Raw genomic sequence first — 14,189 nt, forward strand, 5'->3', positions numbered from 1 at the left:
AGGGGCGCCTATGTGGCTCCGTGGGTTAAGCGTCTGACTCGGTTTTGGCTCAGGTCGTGACCTCAGGATGGTGAGATTGAGCCCCACATTGGCCTCCATGCTCAGCATGGAGTCCACTTAGGACTCTCTCTCTTCCTTTCCCTTTGCCCCTCCCCCACCATGCATGCACTCTCTCTGATAAATAAATAAATTTTTAAGATATTAACATGTCTGATGTTTCAGAATCTGCCCAACGTTGCTACTCATTTAAAGCAAAGGAAGAAAAAAGACTCAAGAAGGCCAGGACATCAATCTTACCAGAGGAGGAAAAAAGATTTCAAAGAGCATTACTTTTTAGGCATTTGAATCTAATTTTTCATACTTAATATAATTATTGAAGAAAGAAGTAATTTCAAAGTGTTCTATTCCATTTTAGAAAATCTTTAGCTTTTTGACAAACTTCACAGAGGTTAAGAACATAGATTCTGGAGCCAGATTGTCTAGGCTCAAAATCCAGGGTCCTCCATTTATTTGCACTATAACAGGAGTCAAACATTTTTATGTAAAGCCCCAGAGTGTAAATAACTTAATGCATTGTGGACCACATTACAGTATCTGTTGCTCCTTTTTTTCTTAATTAATCCTTTAAAAATATAAAATTATTAGCTCAAGGGCCATACAGAACCAGACTGGTAGTTTGCTGACACCTGATCTATGTAACAGAGATAATAACACCTATTTCATAGGGTTGTCAAGAGATGAAATGAGTTAGTATGTGTAAAGTGCTTAGAAAGTTCCCAGCACATAGTGAAAGCTACAAAAATGTTTATTATTAATACTACATATTTAACCAAATTATGATTTCAAAATACCTACTATTCCTCTATGACTTGTATGTAGCATTACTTGGTGACTTCAAATTTGGAGGATTTAATTTGTCCCTCTTGGTTTATTCTAAATCACCAGAAAAAGTTTAGCACTGAACATTTATGAAACTCCAAGTGTGGCATTAAAATTGAGTGATCAGAAGGAAGAGTCAGTAGTGGTCCTGAGGTAGTCCCTTGCAATCCCAGCAGAAGCATCCTTAATGAGAAAGATTCACTATGAAAATATATTAACTAAGTTACCTGAAACATTTAATTAAACACAATAACCAATTTTCTATTATTATAGTATTTCTCCACAGCTTCAGAAATGGACAAACCTATTTTAAATCCATTTAAGTGAACATTTAATGTTTTTTAAATTTTTTAAACTAAGAAGAGAATAATCAGAAAGCAGAATATATGGAGAGTTAAAATGCTGCAGCATTTTAATATACCAGAGTTACACATAGGATGTATTTGCCTTAGTATTCTCAGGAGTAATTGCGTATATTTATGGAAATCACAATGTGTTATGCAAGAATTCCAAAGAAAAAGAAATAACTTAAGCAATCAAGAAATAATTCACAATTTTTAGCAGACAACCTATAAATGAAAACCAAATATATATGAAACTGAGCTCTTTTGTGATTTACAAGGCACAGGCTGAATTGGACCATATATAAATATTTAAATACAATACAAACAATAAGTTTTGAACATTTTATTAAGTGTTTATATTGAAATATAAAGCTTTATGAATTAAACTTCATAATAGAGTGATGTCTAAACATGAAAAAACACTTGCTTAAGCTTTAATGCAATAAATTTTAATTGTATATTACGTTAAATACAAATGCAATAACCTCAGCTTATCCACATTTTTATGGTATCCTGTAACCCAATGTGCTTCTACATAATCTTCACATGAAAATGTAGAGCAGAATAGATGTTTATAGAGTATAAATTAGATTTGGAGATCATGGAAACTAAGGAAAAAGTCAGTACTTTTCTTTCTTCTAAATATTTGCATAGGTGTGAGTTACTATAGTTTGTGCAATACTAATTAACTTAGTATCAGCATAGTTTTAAGAAGTACTTTTGTTAGTCATTTATACCCAGAGTTGAAAATCTGAAGTGTTTAAAGACTTAAAACAAGAAAAAATTAAAAACAAAACAAAATAGTATTCACTTTTCTCTGACTTTCCCACCCCCATCCTGGTCTCCCACCCCAATGCGAGCCTTTTCCATCCTTTTAGCTATCCTTGTGGCAGACAGCTCTATATTTCTACTATGTGTAATACTCTTGTCTCTTGAATTCATCTATCTTAAACAGATCGTTTGGTTCTAAATCCCAGCACCAGCATTTACTAGTAACATTTAGCAAATAGCTTTTTTAGGTCTCTGTTTCCTTGTCTATAAAACAAATAATAAAACCTACCTACCACACAAGGTTATTGTGACAATTAAATAATGTAAAATCCAGTAATGTGTAATACTATCTAGCTCAAAATACAGTGTTCATATAGTGATAGCTATTATTGTTCTTCTGTTATTGTTGTTATAATAATTCTGGTGGATGAGGATTTGAATTCTAATACACCCTTTCTCCATCCTCCTAAACTCTTCTCCTATCCTCCTAAACTACAGCATAAAAGTATTTTGTTAAACTACATTCAGTGTTTTCATATCCTTTTTACATTTAAGGCAACTCTAGATTAATGAGAATCTCACTTTGTATCATCAAAACAATTTATGAGAGGCTCTCAAGTTAGCTAAAATGGTGGACTACTGGAATATTCTTTTAATTTGCCAAATTCCAAACTACTGGGATTTTTGGACTAAGATAAACTGAATTACAGAACTTTACTGTAGTTCTAAAATGATTTTATTCAACTCTCTATGACATATACACCAGTACCACAGTTACGATAACACACCTAATATTACTCACTTACCTTTTGCCTGTTTTTTTTTTTTAATTTTAATTTTTTAAAAAATTTTATTTATTTGAGAGAGGGAGAAAGAGAGAGAGAGATAGCGAGAGAGAGCACTAGTGGGGAAAGAGGGAGAAATAGGCTCCCTGCAAGCAGGGAGCCCGACTCAGGGCTCCAGCCAAAGGCAGATGCTGAACTTACTGAGCCACCCGGGCACCCCTTGCCTCCTGTTTTTATCATTTTCACAACCAAGGACATGTAAGATGTTCTACACATTGTATATTATAGTTGTTTTTTATACGCAATTTTTTTTTTCAGGATTGACACCATTGCTCTATATACTGTTTTGTAGTGGTAAATTTAAATGAAAGCTTCTATTCAGAGTTCACAATTATAAGTGGTCTCTAAGTTTTGAGAACTAACACAATTTGCACAGAGTAGATGCCCGAGATGTGTCTAAAATTCTAAAGAACATTTTTGTAGCAGTTTATGCTCAGGAAAAACATAGTTTGGTGAGTCACAATCTATTTTAACAAAGTGCTATAGTAATTGGAGGTATTTTAAAGAAACAAGAAGTCAGTTAAAATAATTATTGAAGAATCACATTAATTCATTTTTATACCTCTTAATCTTAAAATTCAAGGTATTCATGCAGCCAATGAAATAAAATTAGATACTATGTATGAAATTTTTAAGTTCTCTAAGGATAAGGGATATATCTCATTTATTTACCTTGTATCTCCATTGCCTGGGACAATGCCACACTAGTGTAGGTACAGAGAGGTTCAATACACTATTCACTGGATAAATAAATTCAGCTTAATTTGGTCTCAGATAATTTACAAATGCTTGAAAATAAAACACTAAGTATTACATTAACACAGCATTATTCTTTTCAGCGTAAACAAAGTACACTAGTTGGTACATTGCATATTATGTTTTATTAATAGTGACATATAGTAAAAATTTTATGTATATATTAACGGTCCCTTATAAATATTTAAAGTTCTTTTTCCAAGCACAATCATACTGCAAAGTCATACCATAAACTAAATTTTAGAAGACAATTTAAAAAATAAAATGCATGAAAGATATTATAAATCATGATGAGATATTGAGATGGCTTATAACTCTTGACTTTAAATATTCTAATTACAACCAAATGTAGACTTTTACCAAGAAGTTGATAATTCTGGGAAAGGAGCCCTTCCGAGGAAAGATTTAGTTTTAATATAATTAACGGTCAGATTAACATACCTGAAGTCCTATGTTCTTAAAAAGTTCATTCAAAGTCCATAAATGCAAGCAGAAGATTATAAAGTATTCTTAGATGCACAAACATCTTTTACAAAATTTGAAGTATTCAGTTTGCCTTAAGATACATTCCTTGAATTGAAAATTGCTGAGGTTTCCAAATACTATCTTTTCATGTCTTCACAGCCTGGATCTGATCTGATAACAAAAACCAAACAAAAAATTACCAGTCTCCACAAACAAAATCCATTTTCTAAAGTAATCCAAGAAAAATCTATAAAAACACTGTAGAAGCTTATGCACACACCTGTTTGTTTAAAGCACAAACACACAGTAGTTTTTGTTTCTGTCATTTACCTGTACACAGTTAAGTCAACTGGTTCTCCAAGGCTTGTATATGAAAAACAGCAGTCCCTTGGTTCATCTCCTCTTTCTCCTTTCTTAGGCAACCATTTCTAACTCCTCTTAGGAGATTTACCTCTATTGCTCTAAATAATATACTTTTATTATTCCTTTTTGAAGTATCAGTTCCTTCAATGTAATATGAAGTTTCAGTTCTCACACTCTACGCTGCTGCCCTGAAACCTTCATTATGCTTCCGGCACTCCCATTCTCCTACCGTAGTTAGTCATCAATATGGCGACTATGTACATGCTATTCACAACTGAGACAGGTGGTATCCCTCTCCCCGTTATTCTGCCTTTCTTCTACATTTTGTTTTCCCTGTTTTAATAAGTGTGCCTCATTCTCCAACTCTGCCTATCTGCTTAGTTTTTTAAGGTACTTAACACTAATTCATTCCCACTACTCCCACACTGTTTAAACCTTTATTATTATGAAGCTCATTACATAGTCTATGAATTTCACTTTCTTGAAGAATTCTCCCTTAGAGTCTTCCAAAACTCTCTAATCTGGACCAGTTGTTCTCTACGCTTGCCCAGCTATCTTCATAAGAGATCTTTCATTATCATCCTGAGGATCCTTCCCACAGGCTCTTATACTGGTTTTCCTGTTTCATGGTCTCTTATTTTCTCCTCTTGGTTTACTCCCTTGTCTTTGAAGAGTATACCTCTCAATGGCTACTTTAGTAAAAAGTATAGAAAGTACATTCTCGAGACTATGCATGGCTGAAGATGTCTTAATTCTAGAGTCACAATACACTGATACTGCCTGAGCATATAATTCCATTATTTTTTCCTTGGACTTTTCCAGGCATTGCCCTATTATCTTATAGTTTCCAAATGTTGATGTTTAGAAGTCTGATGTATTTCTGCTTCCTTATCCTTTACATGAAACTTACTTTCTTCCCAGGAAGCTTGTAGAATCTTCCATTATCTTCAGTATTGAAATTAAGTAATGGTGAGCCTTGATGTGGGAATATTTTCATTTGCTGCCTTGGGCTCTCAAGACGCCTTTCAACTAAAAACTCATCATTCAGTTCTGGAAACTACTGTTTGGTGATTTACTTGATAAATTTCTTCTCCTCTATTTTCTCTTTGCTTATTTTAAAATTCATCTTATTTGGATATTGGGCCTCCTATTTTCTTTTCTTTCCAATTCTCTTTATCTTTTTGCTCTACTTTCTGACAGAATGCCTCTATTTTATCTTCTTTTTATTGAGTTTTCTGTTTCTTCTGTTCCATTATTTTCCAAGAACTTATTTTTTTTTTCCCTTTGGTCCTTTTCATGTAGTATCCCTGGTCATATTCATGAAAGTAATATCTTTTCTTATCTCTTTAAGGATACTCCAATAGTTTTTTCAAATATTCTCCCTAAATAAATTCTACTTCCTCTAATCTGCTTTTCTGGTTTGTTGATGTTCCATACTTTACGTTTTGGTCCTCAAATGCCTGGTGATCCTTTGCTATCTTCTCATAAATATGAATGAACACAAATTTCAGTATGTGTGTGAGGCTTGTCAAATGTGGTCTTTATTCTTGTGTAGCTAGCTACACCATTTTCTTGGGAATCTTTGATGTTAATACCTTCATGTCTTTTCTCTCGCTGGTCTGATTCCTCACAGATGACTTTCTATATCCTGCCTACCGCTGGTGGCTTCTTGGAGAAGTAGGAGAAGGCAGAAGAGGATTACAATATTTTGTATAAAAACTTTCAGTTATTCCTCATTTTCAGATCAGCACTGCCACATACAGTTATGCTTGGTATCCCCCAGTCTAGAAATACTCTGTTTGACTCTCTGCAAGAATGAACCTTCAGTCTTGTTGGAGGGCAAGAAAGTGTAACTGTCTTCTCTTTTCAGCCCCACCTCATCCTTCTTTCCACTTTCCATCAATATCTGAGCCTTTGAGGGGATCTGCAACATAAAGTGGGATGTCTTCCAGCTTTCCTCAGTGCTAGTTTAGAATTTACCTTTCTCAGGTCTGTTAAGTCATTCAACATTTATCAGACGTCCAGCTTCCGAAATTTGGTTGCCATTTTTGTCACTTGCATTTTTTTTGCCCTTGTGGGTTAATGTCTTTAAACAAAAGTCCCCTTACTGTTAATGAGATTTGAAAAGGGGATGAAACTAAGTATGTGTTCAATCTTCTGTCTTTCATTGGAATACCCATATGTACAGTTTATAAAAGTCTTATTTTAAAACCTTGGAAGCATTAACTTTTCCCATACAGATAAAGTGATAAAATGAGTATGTTTCATTAGTCATGTGGAAAGATTTCCTTTTATAAATATCTCATTTGAAAGTTTCAGAGCTAGAAGACAACTTATACCTCTCCATTGGTTTCTGTATATTCTCTGGTGGTTTTAAAAAATACTTCCTAGTCTACTCAGGGGTTCTTCTGTTTGGGTTATAATGTATAGGTAATTATTGAAAATCCTTCCAAAAGAGAATGGAATCATGGCACAAAACATGTCACTTAATATTTTACTCAAAAATTTTCAACCTTAAAATAATGATTAAATTAGTCAAAAATGAACCAGAGGCTTTCTTGTTTATCATGCTAGGAAATTTCAGAATTCTGCAAGCAAAATGAAGAGATATAAATTCAGAATATCTTTCACAGTTAAATTTACAGAAAAACCTTTAGCTAGTAAGTTAACAGTTACAGGCACAGACTAGCCTCCTATATTTACTGCTGCCCAATTTGCAAAATAGGTTTTTACCTCTTCTTAAATCCATAGAGACAGTCTGGAGAATCAAAATGTAAAGTATTTACTATTATATAGGAAAGATGAACAAAGGATCTCCTATTCAAAATTTTTTCCTTGGACTTTCCTTGGACAAGCTGATAATACTTTATAATCTATGTACTAAGTTTCCTCCTCTCCTAAATAGAGAGTAGTTAGGTAAAAGGGTAAAACTGACATTTATTGGGTTTTTCCTTATGCTAGGCACTTTAACACAGTGTTTCACTTAATCCATACAATTCTTGACATTTTATTTTTTAATTGTATGTGATGAAAATTATCTTCACAAGAAAATAACAGATTGTTAATAATTGGTTAATAGGTAGTAGAATAACTCTGTTAGACTCAAAAGCTCAAATGCTTTTAATTACTATTCTATGCTCCCTACATAAAAATAGGGAAACTGTTCACAGAAAACCGCTCTAAAAGTTACATAAAATAATATAGTAATACAAGGGCACAGAAACATTTCCGATAGTGTATCCTCCTTACAAAAAGGGAAGATACAAAAATAATGAATCAGAAATCAAAGACACAAAAATTAGGTAATAAGACCAGAGTTGGAAAGTGGCACTGCGATGTTGGATCATTACTGACACCTAGTGGCCTCATTGTTACAGACAAAATATACCAAAAAACAAAAAAAAGGAAGAAGCGAGAACTACAATTTATCAACCTATTTTCAGTAGGTACTATAATTTTATTACTAACAGGAGGGTTTTATCCATGCTATATCTTCACTGTGAGCAATAAACACTGGTAAAATAAGAAATCAAGGCTGAACATATGCTTCTGGTGTCTTCTGTAGAACATTGCTCCTTAAACTGTTTTATGCGGGAATCAGTCCCATCAAATCATCAGAAGTATAAACCAGTTTTTTTTCATCATCTAAGAAACTAAGCTGGTGTGCTCCGAAAAATTCCAGTAGTTCTTCTGAAAACCATTAGAGGTTCTCAATTATGTTTTACTTATTATAAAATATGACTACAACATTCTTTGTAGTTTAATGGTATAAATGTCATGATGTCTACACAAAAACAAAAAAAAGAAAGAAATACAATAGTTTGTGCAGTTTGTTAAAATACCATATTTTACTAATAACAATATAAAAATATTTATCAGATGTACATTTAATACTCTGAACCAAAGAGATATTATGTCTCTTTATGTATGGTGAAGCAGGCTATTCTTAGATTCACTAGGATATGCATAAGAGAAAACAAAATTAGACATAACTGGAATTAAAAAGTTGGTGTAGAAGAAATTAAATTTACAGCCACAAGACTACAACTAGAATTAATAATATTTTGCTATTCACCCTTGTTCAGGGCTGGGAGATTCCTGATAGGAATGATCCCCAGTTCTGCTCACAAATGGACATTTTTCAGCCTGACTCAGGGTCCTGTAATAAGAAGGATCTATAGAACCCGGTTTCATCCACATCTATTGCTGTGTGGGTCACTGCTTCAATCCATTCCTGTGGTTAGTAAACAATGTAATCTTAGAGGAAATGATATATCTTAATTTATTCCTTGATATGGTAAGACCGTAAAAATCAATGATAGCTATTTTGACGAATAATAAAACTGTAATATACAAAACATCAATAGAATACTGGTATTTATAATACTAAATGAGTGTTAAAATTTGTGTAAACATGTATAAATGGAGCGATACATAGAGTTCAGCATGATTCTTAGAAGATATATGCCATGCAAACTTATTTTTAATTATTGACAGTAAGGCCTGAAATTTGTCCCAAAATTCAAATTGCTTCTATCACTAGATCTGACAGAAATTTGTTGCCATAAATTAAAATTATTTTCTAGAGTTGTCACGTATATTGATTGTAAAGATGTAAATTCTCTATTTAAATAAACCCTTTAGAAAAATGTAATAGAAGTAAATGTAGCCTGTTACAAGGAGAAGAGATTCTTATTAAACTTATGTAAATGACTATGATTGCCATGGAAAAAAGAATACTTACTGAGACCTTTTGAATTTTGGAGGGTTCAGGTACAGAAAAAAGTTAAATGCTTTAATTTGTTTTATTATTATTTCTGTTCTCTTTGTAACAGGACACCATTGGAAACATCGGTTATTTATCAAGGTTTTGACTGGAATGTCCTATTAGAGAAAGACAATGCATAGACTGAGATATGACCAAACAGCTTTGAGGAGCTAAGGCTGACTTTATGAAATATGGGGCCATAAAGCCCGTTGGAAATGTTGGCCTGATACCTTGCTTACAGAGTTCCCAGCAGCCTCACTAAGTGAGTAAAGAATGTCACTTCCTGGCAGGTGCAGGAACCTCAGGATATACTGGGGACCTTGTAAAGAGGAATCCGCTCAAATCTACAGGTATTGAAGGTATGTCTGATGGCAAGTACTTGGCTTGGCTTCTGGCCTGGTGAGGCTACTAAAAGTTCAACCTAGAGATTGCTTATAAAAGTTCCAGCAAAGCAGATTCTAAAAGAGCTATATGATCATTATTCTTGCTGGCTATATGTATCATTATTCTTGCTGGGTTTAAGTTTATTAAAATTGGACTTGTTTTGTAAACAAATTAGTCTTGATTTGGCTATGTCCGGAAATGAGGGTTATTTTAGAGAGAAAAATTATGGTTCAATAACCCACCTTTTGTGGATGTTAAATCCTAGTTTTGATTGTCCTTAAATGTTGTTTGCTTAAGCTAGATAACTTGAGGTAAACTTCAGAGAAATAGCTTTTCTATTTCTACACAATAGGTCATAAATAGATAATCTTATTGCCTGTTATTCTGTGGGGATAATAACAGGACCCCATAGGCATATGATTATTTAAACAACTGGAAAATGGGATTAATCCCTCAACAACTGTATAACTCAACTATCGTCTTGACCTGTTCTGTGTGGCTAGGAATGATGAAAATTTTCCTTAAAAGCTGGAGCATACCCTGCTCCATGAGGTTAACTATGGACTTGTGGAGATAATGGATGACCCCATTTTCTCTATGATTGGACTGGATGATGCACTTGGGGATGCCCTTATCTCTTGAGACAAGTCTTCTCTCACTTGACAGTGATTCCTTATAATTAGGATATTGTTAAGCCTGGACTTCAAACAAAGACGGCTTCTTGACAGTTTTATTCCTTAGTCATATTTGTCCTAGGAACTGCCTCTGTTAACATAAAATTATAAGCAGAGACTTTAGCCAAGCATACAGTGACCATCTTTAAGCCTGACATGGCAGTGACCAACAAATTCAAAAGGTGGCCCTCTAAAACTGAATAGCCCTTGCTATCTTAACTCTAGTTAAAGGATGCCCAAAATTATATGACTGGCTCCTAATGGACCCACTGACTATGTAGCTCTAACTTGTGTTCATAGCTTCCCCCAGGCTAGATAGGCCGCTGTACTTTGGGTGTCACCTGAATGCACTGACGCATTATTAAAACTATTACCAACCCAGTCAACCTTCCAAATTTAAAATAATGGTGGACACATTTTGTGTTATATTGGTATGACCACCTAGCATCCATCTTTGTTCCCTCTTCGAGACTGGAGGATGTTTGGCACATGGTAGCTCTTAATTAGTACATGGTCAAAGCCATAAATGACACTCAAAATAGCATTTCTCTATTAAATACTAAAGTAATACAAATGCATGAAACAGTTTTACAAAACAGAATGCCATTTGATGTTTTAACTGCTACATAAGGTGAAACTTGTGCTAACATAAAAACAAAATGCTGTGTATACATTCCAGATTACCACAAAAATATACCTGGGTTTCTAACTGAATGAATACTCAAATTGGTGCTTTATATGACTTCTCTTTCCTTTACTGATTGCTTTAAACTCCTGGACTGGAGGAAAACTATCAAAGATCAACTATCAAAGTTCTTTTATTCCAATTTCTCTTTCTCATTACTCTATTAACCTTATTTTGTTATTTCTGGTATCTTCCTGCCTAGTGTCAAGACTCCTTCACTGCCAGAACTTCCAGCTGACAGACGAGCCTTTCTACTCAAGCAGGTTCATATATGTTGACCACGTAGGATTCAGCTGCCTCCCCCTTTTGTAACTCCCCCATATGTTCCCCAACGGACCAATATTGACACATAGGTAGGGATATCTCTACGCCCCTATTCAGCAGGAAGAAGTTACAGAATGTGACCTTCCACCTTCAAGAACCTTAAAGATTTCAGGGTCAAAATTGTTCAGGGGGGAAATGATGAGGGAGCAGAAGGCTTGCTGAGGACAAAGCAGAAGCTGACACTCTGCAATCTCCCCCCCCCCCACCCCACTCCTGGGTAAGATATGTGTGACATTCTTCCAGGAAGCTCCTAATTATCTTAATGTTAATGCCTTGCTAGAGGGGAAAACAACCTTAACTTGACAATGGCAAGGCCTCTGGTATCTTATACCATCCTCTAGCAGTATCTTGTACATACTCTTTAGAGTATGAAAGTTCTTTTGAAAACCTCCCTTTTCCCTTATACTTCCCTCGACCCCATAGTATATAATCAATTGTTTCTCACAACCCCAGTGCAGGTCTTTCTGCCCAAGGATCCTGTCCCCATGCTTTAATAAAACCAACTTTTTGCACCAAAAAAAACCAAAAAAACAAAACAAAAACAAAAACACACAAAAACCCAACAAAACAAAACCAAAAAAAGAAGTAAATGTAGCAAGGTATTGGATACTTACTGGATTGTTTTTTCTGACAGCAGAAATAAATGGAAACAAGAAAGGCAATGATATAATAAAAATGAAATGCAAAAAGGGAAAGAAAAATGTGAATAGGATGGAAATAAAGGCTGAAGATGCACAGTATTTTGTGATGTACCTTGAAGCCAGTCTACACCTTCTTGCAATCCTTCTCCTTTTATGGCATCACTAGCACTGAAATAAAATCCATAAGAAACATATCCATTTCATTACTTCATAGAACCATAAGAATAAATAATTACAATTTTGCTATATGGCAAATTAATACAGTCTAGTAACATATTTGAGCAAAACTGGTAAGCACTGAAACTGAATATACATAGGAAATAAAAGTCTGAGTGCTCAGGAAGAAGACATGAGAAATGTATTCACTTTTTATAATAGACATTTGGAAAAGCGTTATCACTAAAAAGTTACTATTCTACTTTGCCCAGCCCCAGTGGCTCAGTAACATTTATTTATTAGATATAGCTGACTTAGGTTGTAATTTAGCCACATGATGGAGTGACTTTATTTGAAATGGAATTTGCTACCTCTAAGGTATAAACCTGTAATTATAACTTTGGTAAATTGGTAGAATAAAAAAAATCTCAGATTTCAATCATACTCTTGTATCTACTGGCTTCAGGAACCTGGATAGGTTATTTAACTCTGTCTTTATTTTTATCTATAAAATGATGCTAAATAAACTAAAATAATAAAAAGCAGAGGATTTTTATAGTATCAGATAATCTTTTTCAAGACATAGACTGATAGCAATTAGTATAAATAATTAGATTTTCTGAATGATTAGGTTTCCTTTTAAGTGTGCTAAAGCATGGTTTAAAAAGGTACCTAATTACCTAAAATAATTAATTTGATTCTAATCAAAACAGAAATTACTTCTAAGGAATCACTTATTAGATTATGAATATGACTTATCATAGAATTATTTTAAAATAGAAACCAACAGCATGTGCTACATAATTATTCAAAGTAAATTACAGATTATCCATATCAGTAGTAAAACATCAGTAACTGAAATGCTTAAATCAAGAAAGATCAATGTATTGATTTTTATCACATTTACAGTCCCAAACAAGACTATGGTCTCAACCAGAACAAGCAATAAAATGGAAAAACTTGTCCCCTTTATTGGAGGCATTCGTACCATACTAAAACCCTGCAGCTTTTCCTAATAATTCCCACATGTTTGAATTCTACTTTCCTTTTGAATACATCATCAGACCTTAACTAGAATAAAAGCCAAAGTCTTTACCATGTCCTACTGGGACCTGTGTGATATGGCCTGTGGCTATTTCTCAATGGCCTCATCTCCTACAATTTCCCCCTAGTTCTCTGTTCAAGCCGGCCAAGACTTCTTTCTATTCCTGGACACACGAGGCACATTCTCATCTAAGAACCTTTTCTTTTCACTTGGCTGGCCTCTCTGTCTGGAAAGCTATTCCTCCAAACTTTTGCATGAATTTCTCCCTAACTTCAGTTAGATTTCACGGAGGGAGCACCTCTCATTCTTTCTCTTATTATCTTACTTTATTTTTCTTCAAAATCCTTCCAGCTGATATTTTACATATCTATTTACCTATCTTGTTATCTGTTGCCCTCGGAAGATAGTAAATAAGCAAATAGTAAATATGGATGCTAACAAAATCAGACCCTGAAAATTGGAGTTGGCTATATATTTAGTACAATGATTAAAAATAAACCACAAAAATTTTCCAGGGTGCATTTCTCTATAGTCTTTTCTTTATTGTCCAATAAATTTACTTGCACCTAAGGCAAGAGAGAGAGAATATTTTATCTTCGTATCACTGAGTTACCTTTATTTCTAAAACTGGAAAAGAAAAATAAGTGTATTTTCAATTTTATATATGCTTTAATGTACATAGCAAAAAATAAAAAAACAAGCTTGACAAATGAAACACTAGCACTTAGTGAGATACCGTTTGAATAGAGTCAAAATTATAGACAACTTTCAAAGAAATACTTGGCATCCTTCTGTAAGTTATACAGAAAATACAGAACCTGGCAGTATAATACTGCACATCTTTATAGCATCAGGACATTACCTTTTCTCTCATGGAGAAGTATTCAGATGTCACAACTGAATAAAGAAATCTGTTAAAATTCAATCACTGATGATTTTAAGTGGAAAGATTTTTTTCCACTTGCAAAATTAATTTCTAGTTCAAAATTAAAAGTAGGACTGCATCTTTTACTACAAATTAGACCTGAAGTTCTTAATGTTGTACTTTCTATCAAAATTCACAATGCTTAATAGAATGCAAAAATTAAA

At 33.9% G+C, this 14,189-nt stretch overlaps 1 protein-coding gene across 2 annotated transcripts in view; it reads right to left on the reverse strand.

The window, feature by feature from the left end:
• Nucleotides 1-290: 290 nt before the first annotated feature.
• Nucleotides 291-14,189, reverse strand: part of ARL6 (ADP ribosylation factor like GTPase 6) — a 43,408-nt gene continuing 29,509 nt past the window's right edge. The window contains exons 7-9 of one of the 2 annotated variants that reach the window (XR_008957310.1): nt 12,012-12,067; nt 4,037-4,231; nt 291-1,062 (exon numbers count right to left, since the gene is read on the reverse strand). Coding sequence is in view for 1 of the 2 variants with exons in the window: in XM_026491649.4 (XP_026347434.1) it covers nt 4,206-4,231; nt 12,012-12,067 (82 nt within the window). In the remaining variant the exon portion in view is untranslated. Of the gene's footprint in view, nt 1,063-1,551; nt 4,232-12,011; nt 12,068-14,189 lie in introns of those variants that run through there. The other variant, XM_026491649.4, reaches the window with a different exon arrangement.

Source organism: Ursus arctos, unplaced genomic scaffold (assembly GCF_023065955.2).
Source record: "Ursus arctos isolate Adak ecotype North America unplaced genomic scaffold, UrsArc2.0 scaffold_4, whole genome shotgun sequence".
Taxonomy (NCBI): Eukaryota; Metazoa; Chordata; class Mammalia; order Carnivora; family Ursidae; genus Ursus; species Ursus arctos.